Source organism: Spermophilus citellus (assembly GCF_964194105.1).
Source record: "Spermophilus citellus genome assembly, chromosome: 1".
NCBI lineage: Eukaryota > Metazoa > Chordata > Mammalia > Rodentia > Sciuridae > Spermophilus > Spermophilus citellus.
Window position 1 is genome coordinate 122801138 of NC_138182.1, and position 16450 is coordinate 122817587.

Here is a 16450-nt window from a genome sequence, read left to right on the forward strand (position 1 = left end):
AGAGTTAAGCTTTTTGTGAACATTTCTTCATGCCAGCCAATCAGAAGACAAGGTGCCTGCAACCACTTTTTCCTTTTGATTTGTGGTTCCTATGGTAATAGAAAGAGAGCCTAGGACATTTCTCTCCTACCTCTCTTAATGAACTTTTAGCTTCTGAAAAATGCGAAAAGCTACTGTTCTTGTCTTTACTGACTTAAAGTGTTGTTTCTGCAGAGTGGCTCTGGTATTTTTGATTGTATACTGGATATGGCAAAATTAATAAATACATATCAGCTTCCTTGGCTAATGTTATTTCCTCTAGAACCTGCAAATTCAATCTAATTGGCTATTTGCTGTTTATACCAGAACCCAGAATGAATCATTTCCTGTTTTCTATGAACAATCCTAAATTAAGAATACTGGTCATTACAAGCAACTAAATATGAAATTATAACAAACATTTTCGAGTTTTTCTATATCCCTCAACAATCCTCCTGGGTTTCTCTTGAATTTGAGAGTAAAGTCTTTGAAGGAAAGAGGCTTAATTTATTTTGATGTTGGCTTAATAAGTAGATCAATAAATATTTGTTAAAATTGGTTAAGTATCCACAGTATCAGAGTTACGTTCCTGAGATGTATTTTAACAATAGTACAGTAATCCAGAGGTTTAATAATAGACCACTGTAAGTTTTAAAAAGGCAAAGAGAAAGATAATAGTCTGCATTGTGAGTATAGCTGAGTTGAAAACATGTTTTTCATTATTTAGGTAAAGAATGATGGATAATAGTTTATTCTAGAATGATCAACATAGGTTTCTTACCAAATTCCTAAATTTAAAAATAGAAACTTCAAAAATCAATTAATGTTATGGTCCTAGATGCATCTTAATGCTCTTTAAGTTGATGAATGTGGTACTTTTATTTTTATCCATTATTTTCAAATTGGATCAATGTCTTCCTGGTCCATTAGGCAAAAGGAACCTTTCTGAGCAGCGAGTATGGGTTCTTTTATTAAAAGATAGGTATGTTTCCTAGAATGGTATTTTCCATTGAGTAGTGACTATTTTTTTTTTTTTTTTCCCCAGCAGTGTAATTGATCACTTAGCTCTAAGGCAGTTGCTTGTAGGGCAGTTCTAATATGTTTTAACTACCACCATCTTTACTTTACCAAATGGATAATAACACTGATCTTGAATTTGGAAGATCCTAGTCCTGATCTGAGTGTGGAGACCTGTTGGATAGTTTTTTGGCAGTTGTATCACAACACCAGATTGAGTGATGCCTAGGGTCAGACTGTCTTGGTATATTCTGTTCTGAAGCAAATAGTATAAGCTGTAGAACAGAGTGAAAGGGACCCTGACCCCAGGTCTGGGGTGAAATCAATCCCAGCTCCCACTGAACATTACTTAATCTCTTGAGCCTATGTTTTCTCTTCTCAGTGTTGGGGAAAGTAATGCCTATTGTGTGAGATTATTGTGCAAATGAGTTGAGATAGCCTTTGTACATTTCTACTGTGGGATCTAGCATCGTGGTGACACCTTAGTAAACACTGACATAGTTCTTTATACCACATAGTATCTACTGTGACTGTTGTAAAGGTAAATTCTTGGAAATAAGAACCTTAGAGGGTCCTTTAAAACTCTATATCAAGCTTTAAAAAAGCTTTAACACCAAATTTGTAATGAATCCTTAATATTTTGAAGTAAGTTCACAGAAAGTTTGCTTTATGGTAATTTTAAGTATTGAATAGATCATTAGAAGTTAGAAAACTATGGGAAGATAGCTTTTTGATTGTTAATCTGAAATCAGGGGTGGGAGGTCTTTAAGAGTTTCTAACAGTTCTCATACTCTGTGATTTTTTTTTTTAAATGAATGTGAAACATTGCCTTAAAAAAGTTCTAGATCCCAAGTTATCAGCAGAACAATCATGTTAACTTGCAGAGGGAGCTTGACTCTTCTTACTGAAAAAATGAAAATCAATTTGCAATTGAGTTTAAGTGTTAATTTAATATTATTATCTGAGTGCAGGTGTAAACCTTAAACTGTGTCCTGAGATGTGAGTGGATCAGATAACTACAAAGATTCTAAAAAGGAAACCTAAATTTAACTACAAGATATTGGGAATTTATTTAAATGAAATAAGCCATATAAATGTGTAGCCGGGTGTTGTGGCACATGCCTATAATCCCATTGGCTCAGGAGGCTGAGATGAGGATCGAGGGTTCAAAGCCAGCCTCAGCAATTTAGTGAGACCCTAAGCAACTTAGCAAGATCCTGTCTCTAAATAAAATACAAAAAGGGCTGGGAATGTCAGTGTTAAGCATCCCGGTTCAATCCCTGGTACCAAAAAAAAAAAAAAAAAAAAAAAAAAAGTAAACATGTTAGTGCATGCTGGTATAAAAATTATTTTAATAAGAATGTGCTAGAATACTGCTGGGTAGAGAATTTATCTTAGTGGAATCAGAGACAGGATTAATTTCTCTTTCTAATTCTGCTCTCATTTAGCTCTGTTCCCTTGTACCTTGGACAGGTTGTTGTTTTGACAAATCAAACTTTCCTCTCCTGGTTCTTGGTTTCTTCATCTGTAAAGTTAATATCTATCTTTCAGGGGTTATTTTGAGGGTTTACTATATCAGCTGTCTTATAAATAACAGCAGCTTAATTAATGATAGCTACTTTCATCATATTGTACAAAAATGTATACAGCATCTTTTCTGTGGTTGACATTCTATGACAAGTAACTGTTGGGACAACAAAGTATGTGTGCCTGGAGTGTCAGTGATGCACTGCTACTGTGTCATCACTGTGACAAGCTATGGCTGTTATAAGCTCTGGAATTAGTGCTCACATTGGAAATGTATGGTGTTTTCTTTGTTACCAGAGAGCTGCTCAAATTTTTTATTCCATTCGATTCTTCTGATTTTGAATTCTTAAGTGCCTTTTTAAAACAATCTCAATATTGTTTACATTAAGGGTGAACTAACTAGTAAGTGACAGATGTTGGATAGAACCCCAGGTCTGATCTCACGCAAAGCCATCTTTGCTTATATTGTAAATGAAGTGAGCATAGAATTTATCCCCCACACCAGAACTCTTTGAGAGTGAAAATTATGCTTGGACAATTAGTGTAAACCAGGAATGTCACAAGCAAATGAGGATATTTGGCTATCCTATTTACAGCCAGAATGAGCAAATTTATGAGTGAGTCTAACATTTCTGCACTATTTTGATTAACCTAAGCACCCACCTTCATTTTTTTTTGGCATGGTTATTGATTTTTGCCATAGTAAATTAATTGCTCTTAGATCTGAGACATATTTATTGAATACCCTAGTCTAATGGTTATTAAATACCAGCCTTATGCTCATTTTTAATATACTTTTCCCCACAATTCCTTTAAAACCAGCAGGCTTCTTAAAAGGGTTTTGAAAGGATAAATCAGTTAAGATTTAAATTCATAAGAATGTCAAGTGGACTTGTGCAAGAAGTCCACATGGGCATCCTCATGGCTCTCAGTGTTTTTTCCTCTGACAATGCAGAGATGTGGAGGACATCGAAAACCGGATGTGTTGAGCAGCCCTTTTTGTTGTCCCTCCTCTTTCTTGTTCCTTTTGCCTTTCTCTCCAGGTCTGCTGTGATCTTACTTTAGGGAAGTGCAGGCCACACACGTGGTGAGAGTTGGGATGATTACAGATAGATGCCTTCCTAGAGGCATTCTGGTCTTGTGGGGAGAATGTGGGATTTGGGAGCAGACAAACTAAAGTTTCGAATCCTGGCTCTCCCTTCCATTCCTGTGTGTCCTTGTACTAATCACCCTCTGAGCCTCATTTCCTGGCACCATGGTGTGAGGATTAGGGTGCATGTCTAAGGTGCCTGGCATGTAGTAGGTTCTTAGACAATGATGGCAATTATGATTATATGATTTAGGCAGAAACTGTTGCTTTTATGAAATAATAGTCACAATCTCACCACTAATCTTGTTTTATACTCAAACTCATAGTTCCCTTTAGGGGGTTTTCATTTAAACACTCTCTCTCCCTCTTGATTCTGTTTACTGTATCCTGAGAAATCAGTGGTTGGCAATGGAAACCTGTCCCTGGGACAGAACGTGGGCCCTCTCCCAAGGGTTCAGTGAGCTGCCAAGGGCCATTACTGACTTCCAAACCGCTCGGGTGCACCCCTGCCCCAACTAACATTCAAGTTGCCTGTGTGAAGGAGTGATTTGTTGCGGCCTCTAACTGCTTCTTCTCTTCCTTCCTTTTTGTCATCCTGCAGTGTTCTGTGCCAAGGTCTTTGTGGCTAGGCTGCGCCAACCTGGTAGAGAGCATGTGCGCACTGAGTTGCCTGCAGAGCATGCCCAGTGTCAGATGTCTCCAGGTGCCTCTCTTCTTTCTTGTTGTAAATGTGTTTTTACGTATGCCATGAACATTTGTTGAAACTTGCAGTAGTGTGTTTAATCCAATGTTAAGTCTGCTAAATGTTCTGTGTAACCCTCTGCTTTCCTCCAGCCTGGGTGCCCCACATGGAGGAGTTAGTACTAGAGGGGCCCTTCTGAGCGAGCGGGTCTTTGGCTGGGCCCTGTCCTGCTCCCCCTTTTCTGCTCCTGCTTTTTACTCTTTCCCCCTCACCTTGAAGTTGTTATTCTCATGTTTAATAGTTGTGCATGTGCCAAAAACAAACAAATTAAAACAAAAGAAAAAAATCCTGACATATTTTCCATTTGGCTATCTTTAACAGTTCTTCATTGAGTTGGGAGGGTTTTATAATTAAAGTAGTGATTTTTCTATTTTGAAACTCATCCTTTTGGTTTGCTTTCTCTCCCCCATTCAAAAAAGCAGTGGGGGAGGGAGGGAATCCCTGATGTTATAAAGCTTCAAATCGAAGTTTACATACAAAGATCACAGCTTTATGCTATGCTGCAAATAACTGTTAGTTTGGGCCACCTCCCAAAGGCCAGACCTGATACCTGTCCTCAGGGTCCACCCAGTTTTCCAGGCCGGGGCCGGCAGAGAATTCCACAGATTAAAGTAAATACTTTTTTGGGGGTGGGGTGGGTGGCATGGGGTTACTCCGGATAAAACTGTGCTAGTGGAAGTGTAGCTGGTGACTTTTTTCAGGTGACTTCTAAGAGAGCCAAGGCCAAACCCAATTGTGGCTTTGTGAAGCTCTGTTTAGAGAAAGCATGTGTTTAATTAAATTGGTATTGGTGGTAATATTTAGTTTTCTTCATTGCGTATTCTAAACACTGATATATTTTTCTTTAAAAAAGCAATATTAAATTCCTGGCATCTGGATGAGACTGATCTGTTTTAGGAAACAATGTAAAATTAGTAAATTTGTTAGATGGATATTATTGATGGCATGGGTGACTTCAGTGTTTTCAAGGTTATCTTTCTAGTCACGTTCACAGTCTTTAAATGGAACTGGGGGCCTAGGAAGGAGGAATATGTCCTTGGAATTAGGTTGGGCATTTTATTTACCTGTTGGCAGATGTTCTCTGTAGCATTAGCATGGTTATTGCTTCAGAATGCTTTCTTTAGAAAGCCATGCTGGAATCTCACTAACACAATTAGCTGGGGAGTGAATTCAGTATAAGGCTTGGTTGTCTTTAGATTAAATGTAAGAAGGTAGGTTTCCAGGTGGTAAATTCCAGGAGACAGGAATTCGGTGTTCATGGAGGCTACAGTATAATAATGTATGTTTATCTTTGGAAAAGCATCTTCCTTGCATGTAATGTAATTGAAAAAAAAAATGTTGTTGCAATGGCAGACGGTATTGCATCTGCTCTCCTTGGTTCTGTGTAATGGAGATTTGCGTTGTAATAATAGTGTGCTTTTCTGAAAATGATTATTTGAATGTTACATTTGCTTTCTAATGGGCTGACCCAGTTTTCTTTGGAGTTGGAAATTCAAGTAGGGGAAGAATTGTTCACTGTCTTGAAGCGCAGGTTCTATCTATTGCAGTTAAAAGAAATTGACCAATGGAAAGCACTGTTTAATATATTTTAGTAAGAGTCTTGTGAATTTTCCAGAGGTGGAGTGGGAGGAAGTGTGGATTCCTACCTTGATGAATGTGTGGGAAAATGCTTCAAAAGTTCTTTGACTCATCTCTCACAGTAAAAGCCATTTAAGAGAAAAAAATTGAAACATTGCCTTCATTGAACCGAATTTTAGTGAATGGAGCTAATTAGAAGTATGTAGGTAATTTTATTTACTTACATTTTAATTTTCATTAGTATGTAATTGAGGATATGCAGCACAATAAAATAAATTAAGCACTTAGCTGACTAAAATTAGCAAGTCACTATTCTGTCTTGTTCCACATGTCTGTGGAAAGTGATCAGGTTATTAATGAACCTGGAAGACTTCCTTCCTCTCCACTTATTTGTTTTGTGTATTATTACTACTTTAAATAAAAACTTGTGTATGGATTTTTAATTTGTATGTTTTCCTTTTACATTTAATTTAGTATTTTTGTTGTTTGTTTTCTTTTTGTGATGCTGGGGATGGAACCCAGGGCCTTCTGCATGTGAGGCAAGCACTTTACCACTGAGCTCCACCCAGCCCTTAAATTTACTTTTGTTTTATATATTTTAATGATACCAGTATTTCTCCCTGTACTCATCTCTAAACAGTGTTAAAATTTAGTGCCTTGATTTGAGTTTGAGGTTTCAAAGGATATCTGTTGTGTATATGTTACTATTTTTGGTTTATCAGAAGATGACTTCTTGACATTGCATGCCTCTTGGCAAAGTTACTTTAACCAGGGCAGAGAAGAGAAGGGACAATATCCCTGAAAAGGACAGAACCTAGTTGGCATGGCTTGGGCTGTAGAGTTTCATGAAAGGGTCCCCGTTAAAATGACCACACTGGGCTCTTTGATGGTTGCACCTTTAGTTGGTTTAGCCAATCTATATATTATCAGTCAAGAGTGTTCCTTTTGAAAAAGTGGGAGAGTAGTTGCCTTGAGGCGTAATTCAGCCACTCAGATTTGGCCATTCCTGAAAGGGGAAAAGGAATAGCAGAGACTTAAAATGAAACTCACTCACTACCCACTGTCCTTGGTGCTTCAGGGAGTCTAAGATTCATGACAAGCCTGCGTTTTTCTGATGTGAAGACTGTGATGGGCTGATGAGTCCCATTTGACTCAAGTTAATATTTACAAAACTGTGAGGTGGTGGAGCAGGTATTTGACCCCACATTTGCCCCATCTCCAAATTTCTCTACACTGGAATGCCACCTTTCTATAGTTTTCTATCCTAGTTTTGTTTGTGGAAACTTTACGATTGAACCATACTATGAATGGTTCATATTATGTATGGTTCATTTAGTCATTATTTGAAAAGAAAAAAAAAAGGTCAAAAGAAAATCCTGTCAAATTTTATAGGAAAAAAAAATGGCATTCCTTTTGTCAAAATGAATGAATTCCTCACCAATTCCATAAATATTTGCTGAGTATTTGGTATGTGCTGGGGCTTCTACTAGTGCTGGGCATGTAAAACAAACAATATGAGTTGTTTCCTGCTCTCAAGGAGCCCACTGTAGCCAGCAGACCTGTGAATGAAAATACAGGTTGAACTATAAATGAAGAAGCCCATGCACATGTGTATGTGTCTGTGTGTCTGTGTGTGTGTGTGTTGGGGGGGGAGGGAGACAGAGAGAGAACTGTAAAGTTGGCCAACCTATATGTTCTTTTAAAACAATGTGAACCCATTTAAACTACATATTTTAGAACAGTTGAATTGGAATATCCGGAGATCTTTGAACAAGCTGAGCTGAGTCAGTATTTCATTTGCCTCATATATCCAGATTTGACCAGTTGGTTGTTTCATCAGATAATCAAAGAGTTCAGACCCTGTAGAGTATTGATTTGCCCAAGATTCTGGCATGAGATTAATACTGATGTTAATAATAGTATCTTTTATTTTCCACTTTCTTTCTGTGTTTTGGACTCTTGGCCCTAGGTTATCTCCTTTGTTTCTTTTGAGGGAAATTACCCATGATGCTTTTTTTTTGTATATGAAGTTATAGAATTGAATTGACTTGCTTGAGGCTACACATTTGTTTAGGTGACAGAACTGGGTTATGAGCCTCGATCTGGACAAATGCAAAATTAGTACTTTAGTCACCAGGTTGTAGTGACTGACTATTGCCATCTTAAAACTTGGCAGCTGTCATTTTTAGGTTAAAACAAATTCCCCTTAATTTTTAGTGTCATAAGTTTGTTTATTTTTTGGTACTGGTGATTGAACTCGGGTGCTACACCACTGAGCTACATCCTCAGCCCTTTTTACTTTTTATTTTGAGACAGGATCTTGCTAAGTTGATGAGGCTGGCCTCAAACTTGCCATCCTTTGGTCTCAGCCTCCCAGGTCACTGGAATTATAGGTGTGCGCCATCATGCTGGGCTCAGTGTCAGATGTTTAAAGCTGAATTACACCTGGAATATAGAGTTTCCTTGTAGTACACTAACACATTTTCTTAGGAATACTGCGGGAGCCTCATTTGGGGAGTGGTATTAGTGACAGTTTTTTTTTTTTTCATGAGTAGGGCTGATTGCTTAGGATGACAGTGAGGATCCTGTGATCAGGCTGTAGTGCCTCCTTCCTGGCTCCAAGGTGTATATTCCTGGGCATTGATGAGTGCAGTGTCTTGACAACTGTCTTGCTTGTTGCTTTCCCAATCTGAGTACATTCAGTGAGCCACAGTGGTCCCAGAACACTGTGGTTGACACTTACCTTTGCTGCTGACCTAAGATGATATTTTTTAAGAGGATGGAGGTAACTTGTAGAAAGAACCTTGGTTTTAAAGCCAACAAACCTAGATTCTAGTCTTGCTCCTTCTACTTAGTGTCCCTGGAATGCCCGGTCAAACTACTTTCCTTACCTGAACTTCAGTTTCCTTATCTTTAAAAGTGAAGGGCTTTTGTGAGGTATAAGAAGGTAAATTGCTCCCTCCTTTTGCGGGGGATGAAAATTCATTTTTCTTTGCTTGCTCCAGGTTCTGTATTCAAGAGGTAGAGTTTCAGTCTTAAGATAAGAGTCTTAGATTCCAGGATGGGTTCAGCAGAAACTGTAAGAGCCCCTGCATTTGGCTGCTGGGGAGAGTTCTCCTTTTGTGCAAGGCTTGCTGCTTTGCTTTTGTCTCTTTCTAATGAGCATCTGGGACTTTGTAATTCCTTACTGATTATCCTATTGCACTCTCCTTCTGAAAATGTGAAGGCTTGGAATAACCTTTGGACTGCTGAGTGGGAGAGCCTGCAGTATTTTATGAACACTGAATAGCATGTTTTTTCCTCTTCATAAGAAAGTTTACAAATATAGTACCCCCACATCTGTTGGTAACCTCTCCATCCATTACCACCCAGAGAGAGTATTTCTTGCTATTTTAGGATTATTCCTCTTCCTGTGTGTTGGGCAGGGAGGAAGCCATCAAATTGTTCAGGTTCTGTTATGAATTGTATTGATAACTTCAAGAATGGTGTTTCTATTGTCCATGGAAACATAGTTTGAGAGGAACAAAGGGAGTGGTGGCTGCTTTGTGCCCCCTCCCACTTTTGTGTCACCCAGAATAGCTCTGGATTTGTTTGGGGCTCTAAGGGAGATTTTATTTAAAAATCTTTCTACTATGGGAATTTCCAAACATACACAAAACCAAAATGAATTTTCAATTTAACCTGAACAGATTTCAAAATTATACTATTCTTCAACTTTTTTCCAACACCCCCCACCCCCGCTGGGTGTGTGTGTATTTTATAGCAAATCTAAGATGGTTTAATTGAAAAAAAAAAGGGTTTGACAAATCACTCCTGTCAGCATTTAAAAAATTTTAAATAAGGTTCAGTTTCCCATGATCATTTTTGACTAAAGTTTAGAAAAACATCCATAGAACTGTATTGTACATGTTCTTCAATTAACATTTTTCCTTAGCATATGTTGACCACCTTTCCAAATGGCTTTGCAATTTTTTTATTGTTGTTTTAAAGTGGCCAATTCTCCCTATTGAAGGTACTTTAGGTTTATGACTTTTTAAAATATCAAAAGCACTTCACTAATTTCACTGCACATGTATCTGTAGGACTGCATGATTACATTTGCACAATAAAGTCCTATAAGTGCAGTTGTTTGTTCAAAGAGTATCAGTGTTTTACTGTTAATTAATTCAATGACCTGTTTAGAGAGAATTTAAATAATCTCTCCCTGGGGCTGGGGATGTGGCTCAAGCGGTAGCGTGCTCCCCTGGCATGCTGCGGCCTGGGTTCGATCCTCAGCACCACATACAAACAACGATGTTGTGTCCGCCAATAACTAAAAAATGAATATTAAAAAAAAAATTCTCTCTCTTTCTTTCTCTCCCTCTCTCGCTCTCTCTTTAAAAAAAAAAATAATAATAATCTCTCCCTTTCAATGCACTCCTCCTAAGAAACAAGTATCACCAGTTTGTTACAGCTTGTTTTCTCTGTAGGAAAATTTGCACCCCTATAACTGTGGGGGTTTTCCCCTTTTTGGAATAGTAAAAATGGATTCCTCTTAGAAAAAGCACAATTCAACTTCTTTTGTTTGCTTTATTTTCTTACCATTATGTTATTATGAGTGTTTTTTTTTTTACCATTATGTTATTATGAGTGTGGTTTTTTTTTTTCCTGAAATACTTTTTAAAAAGTGAAAAAAAAAAATTTGGGAGGGTGGGTGCTGGGGATGAAGCAAAGACCTAGTGCTCGAGGGAAGTACAGCACACCTTCATGCCCTGCAGCAGTTTTCAGGGTATAGCTCCTTGATGGGTCTGGTAGGCCCAGTTGCTTTGGGGGGGGTGGGGTGCGGGATTAGGGAGTAGGACCAATTTTTTTTTCCATTCATTGCCTTAAGCTCTGAATATCTTTAAGAATGCTTAATTTTTACTTAAAAATATTACTAAAAATAATATACATTAAAAAACCAGTAAATAAAAAAATCATAAATAGTAACATGACAAATTAAGATTTTCTACCACTATTTAAATTTACTGCATGATATTTCATTTGATAGCTGTATTACTGATTTTAAGAAATAGTTTTGTGTTAAGATTGCTTCCAGTTTTTGTGGCATTTTTATCCACGTCAAGTGGAATATCATTGTTACTAGATCTTTACTTGGGCAAAAAAGTATGCATATGAAACATTTTTGGATAGCTAAATTGAACTTTTCATTGGGTAGGGTCAGTGCTGGGGATTGAACTCAGGGGCTATCTACCACTGAGTTTCAACCCCAGTCATTTTTATTTTTTTACTTTGAGATAGAGTCTGGCCAGATTATCCAGACTGGCCTTGAACTTTTGAACCTTTTCTGTGAGACTCCCAGGTACCTAGGATTTACAGGCTTGTGCCTTCCTGCCTGGCGGCTAAATTATACTTTTGAGAAGGTTATAAAAGCATTGTATAAGAGAGTCTCTTTTTATATAGCCTGAATGACATTGGATATTTTGATTTTATATTTTTTTTTGCCATTTTCATGGATGAAAATAAAAAATATTGTTCTTATGATTATCATTAATTTTGTGGAGGAGGGGTGTGTACTAGGGCTTGAACCTAGAGGCACTCTACCCTTGAGCCACATCCTCAGTCCTTTTTATTTTTTATTTTGAGACAGGCTCTTGCTCAATTGCTTAGGGCTTTGCTAAGTTAAGTTGCAAAGGCTAGCCTCAAATTTGCAATCCTCCTGCCTCCGCCCACAATTGCTGGGATTACAGACATGTGCCACCACACCTGACATGATAGTGTTGTTATAATATACATGTATTTGGTGTTTGGTTGCTAGTGAGATAGAATATAAAAACTTATTGGCCATCTTTATTTCTTATTTTGAGTTATCTCTTCATGTCCTTTCTTCATTTTTCAAATGATAGATTTATTTAAACAAAAATCTAATTTGTAGGAATTCTTCATTAAATACAGTAACTCATTTGTTGCAAATATTTCCCCCAATTTGAAATTTGCTTCCCCCCCCCTTTCTTTCTTTCTTTCTTTTTTTTTTTTTTTTAATAAGGCATTTGGCCACAAGGAACATTTTGAAACAAATGTTTACTTTTTATGTAGAAGTAGTACTTACTCCTTCCCTTTCGTAGCCTTCTGTGTTTTGTGGCACTATGCTTTGCACTTACATCTCAGTTTCTCTGTTATTTATTTTGCTATATGCTGTGAATCAAGGATCCACATTTTTTTTTTTTTTTTCAAAGACAGCCGGCCTGTTTTCCATATGCTCTTGATGTGAAATCATGCTCACCCCTCACTTTCTGCCTCCGCCCACTCAGAGAGGTCTCTTTCCTCTTAGCTGTCAGTCATCAGCCTAGGGAGGCTCCTGGCCCTCAGCAGCAGCATGTCGACCTATATATGGAGTGCTAGTTTGAAAGCATCTTGTTAATGGTGACAGAGATTTTGAAAGTTCAGTACCAAACAGAAAAAAATTGATTTTAACATTTTTCTAAGAGTGACTTGCTCTATTCTCCCTCCTTCCCTCCCTCCCTCCCTCTGTGTCTGTCTGTCTCTCTTTTTCTTTTTGTTTTGGCTGGGGTCAGACCTGGGGATTTGGGCATGCTAGGTAAGCATGCTCTGTTCTTATTGTGAATTAAAATTGTTTTCTAACATTTCCATGTCATCTTCTGAAAACTGTGGGGGTAACTGGATGGTCTAAGAATTAGAAGCAGCAAATTGAAGAAAGTTTTAATTACCTACAGTGCCTGGCATATGGCACCAGCACTCAGAAAGTCACATGGTTTGCCCAGGCAGACAGCCTCTGCTATTGGAACCCTGAAGCTGTACCTTGGTCTTCTAACAGCTATGGTTCATGGTTTGCAGACAGTGTGCATAGTGACTAACATTTCACAGTATATTTGAGGATGAAGGATGCAGGCAAATTGAATTCAGACCACATTGGAAGTATCTTTTTATTTTTGAATACAAATCATGTCACAATACAGACACTTGTTATGTTGCTTATAAAAAATGCTGGTTTGTATTTATTGTTTGTTTATTCTCTTGATGAAACTAACGGTTTTATTGCAAAATTTAAACAGTAGACAGGTATAAAGAAGAGGTTAACTGTTGGGTGTGGTGGCCTTTGCCTGTAATCCAAGTGACTCAGGAGGCTGAGGCAGAAGGGTCACAAGTTCAAAGCCAGCCTCAGTAACTTAGTAAGGCCCTAAGCAACTTAGTGAGACACAGTCTCTAAATAAAAAGAATGTCTGGGGAGGAGACAGTGGTCAAATGCCTCTGGGTTCAATCCTGGTATTTAAAAAAAAAAAAAAAAAAAGAAAACAGAAGAGCTTGATTATCTGTTCATAATCTCACTTCATTTTAGTATCCATTGTTTGTTTTTTCCCTCTTGACATTTTATTTCTATGTATTTATATTTGTTTTTATGTAGACTCACTCTCCATATATTATACAGGTTATAACCCAGTATTTTAAATTGTTAATTGAACAATTTTCATTAGTAAACTTGAAACTGTATTTTTAATAACTGCACTTTCATTGGCTATGCAGTAATTCAGCCTGCATTTTACTGCTGGACGTTAAGTCATTAAGCGTCAGTGGATCTTTGTGATTAATTCCTTAAGATACATTATTTATCAGAAAAATTGAGTCAAAGGATGTGTGCTTTCATAAAGCTTTTAAACTTTCAACCGGAAGGTTATTCTACTTTTCACCACATCATAAGCAGTGTGCAGTTGTAATAAAAGTAAATAACCAGTGTAAAAAACTGTTAATGTAGAAAAGCACCAAGAGTTAAATTAAAACAATCACCCTTCGTTCATTTGTCTTTTTCCCCTTCCATCTACAAGCATTTATGATGCTACTATGTGCAAGGCATTATTATAGGGTCTGCAAATACAGGAATGCACAAAGCAGACAAAAAGCCTTGCTGTCTTGTTATCTATATTTTATTTTTATTTATTTATTTTTATGGGGCTGGGGCTGGAACCCAGGGCCTTGCCATGCTAGCAGGCACTCTCACTAAGCTACACTACCTGCCAGGGACCTACATTTTAGTGGTGAAGGAAATAAAATGAAGAAAACATGCTGCATTAAATGTTAATAAGTGGTATTGAGAAATGGGGGATAGGTTACCCCAGTTTGGGGAAAGAGTGATGAGGGAAAGCCTCCTTGAGAAAATGACATTTGGGAAAGATCTGAAGGAAATAAGGGAGCAAGCTGTGCAGGTTACCTAGGAGGAGGGAACCCTAGGTGGAGGGGACAGCAAGGTGACAGGCCAGAGGTGGGCATGTCTGTGCATCCTTTGTCCAGTGCTGATGTCTGGCTGGAGTACAAGGAGGGGCAAGTAGTGGGAGGTGAGTGCAGTGTGGAATGGGAGGAGGCAGGACGATCTCTAAGCCTTCTAGGCTTTACTGGAATTTTTTCCCCCCTTGCCTTGAGATAGGAAGTCGATAGAGAATATTTATCATAATTCATCAGTCTGACTTTTTAACAGGATCACAGTGGCTGTGTGATAGAAGGGAAAGGTGGAAGTAGGGAGGTAGCTTTAAGATTGACCTATGTGTCAGGGGTTCTCCAAAGAAATAGAATCACTAGTGGGTAGTTTGGAATTTTTGTGGCAGGCTGGTATGCTCAAATGTAGGCTGGGTTTCCCTGTTGCTTTCTTTAAGCAAAATTCCCCTCGAGGAGGGGCTACCTCAACCTTTGCTCTTAATGGCTTTCAGTTGATTGGGTGAGGCTTACCTATGTTATTGAGGGTAATACATACACCTGCTTTACTCCAAGCCTACTGATTGCAAATGTTAATCCCATCTACAGAGTACCTTTATACCAGCAGGTGTCTTAGTGCTGGCTACCAAAGCGTAGTCCAAGTTGACACATAAAATTAGCCACCACACCAGACTGGGAGGAGGCCTGACTTGGAGTTAAGGATTCAGAATGGAAACTCAGGCAGTTCATGATGAAATGAGAGAAAAGGTGAGTGTGACATTAATATCAATCTTGTCAAGCTACTGTTAGCACCAGTATATTAAAAGAATTTAGTCAGAGGTGATTTGGACTTGGGAGCCTGGTGGGATTGGAAGATAAAAATATGATATATGTCTACTTGCTCATTTTGTAGAAAAGTCCTACTGTAGGTAGGGACCTCACAGTTAATGAGCACGTATCTGTCTAGACATATTTGTTTGCTTTTTTCCATACATTGTTTTTTTAATCGCCTGAACAACTTTATAAACTGCTAGGTCCTAGTATGTCTATTTTGTTTGTGAGAAAATTGAGGCAAAGAAGGAGAGAAAAGCCAGAGTTCAAACCCAGTCTCTAGTCCTGATATACCTCACTGCTTCTTAAAGCAGAAACAAATTTTCATAGAAACAATTGTCTGTATTTTGAGTTGTAAATAGATTTTTCTAAATCTTGGGACAGTTATGCAATAGGAATGCTATTTATGTTATCACACAAGTGGCTAAAGTGATCAGATAACTCCTCTTTAGAGAGGACTCTCTGAACTCCTAGTCTAAAACAGCTTCCTGCTTTCCACTCTGTTCCTTTGCCCTGCTTTATTTTTTTCTTCAAAGCACTTAACACTCTCTGAAATTATATCCCATGTTTGTTTTTTAACTCTGAGCTGTTGTCATTTCCCCCTTCAGAATCCAAGTTCCATGAGAAAAAAAGGCCATGCCTGCCTGTTCCCTGCCTGGTACAGGCACTACTTCTAGAACAGTTGCTGGAGTGGAGTAGTTGCTCAGTAATTATTTATTGAATGAAGAATAGGCATAATAAACTGGAATAAGAAGGAAAAGCTTTCTCCAAGCTTGGTTAGGACTATGTTATATCTATATCTATATATGTTTTACATAGTTGGAAATATTTTCTGTGCTTTATTTTACACTTTATGCTTTGTGTGCTTATTTAGGATGATCATATTTTTTTTCCTATAATTTCTCCTAATTTGAAATGACACACATAATATTTTTCGTGAACATCCCATAATTTGCCATTTCTCTGGCTCTTTAAAGTCTTCATTTTTAATTACTAAAATAACAAATCAACCCTATACACGTCTTTTGCCTTTGTTCTGAATTACTTAGGGCATATTTTCTAGGAGCTATACTGTATCTATCCTATCAGATTGTTTTCCAGAGAGTTGGCATCTCATTGCACCTTCACAAAGGTTGGACATTATTATTTTGAGAACTTCTAGCAAGCCTAGTGTTCTGCAGGCGCTGGTGGCATATTCTAAATTGACGAACCTCATTGCAAGTGGCATCCCTGCACCCAGGGCAATTTGAGTATATGTTGAGTCAGCTAAGGCGTGGCTTACTAAAAGGAGATCTCCTAAGACTGGATATACTTGGCCAAGAAAAGGAGCTTGGGAGACATTTTCAAACACAACTGTGACAGCCCCATCCCATGCCTTCCTGTTGAGTTATCTGAGTGCCATGTCTGGAGCTCAGTGAGATTGGGGTTATCATGGAGTACTTCAGGAGGCATGGATGCATTTACAC

General features: G+C 38.0%; 1 protein-coding gene across 9 annotated transcripts in view; it reads left to right on the forward strand.

Moving 5' to 3' along the window:
- FBXW11 (F-box and WD repeat domain containing 11) overlaps positions 1-16450 on the forward strand; it is a 123094-nt gene that overhangs the window by 38300 nt on the left and 68344 nt on the right. For 4 of the 9 annotated variants that reach the window (XM_081271974.1, XM_081271975.1, XM_081271976.1 and 1 more), the window contains one exon: positions 4254-4355. The exons of the other annotated variants lie outside the window; for them this stretch is intronic. In XM_081271974.1, the coding sequence (XP_081128100.1) occupies positions 4254-4355 (102 nt within the window). The remainder of the gene's footprint in view (positions 1-4253; positions 4356-16450) is intronic. 9 annotated transcript variants of the gene reach the window in all.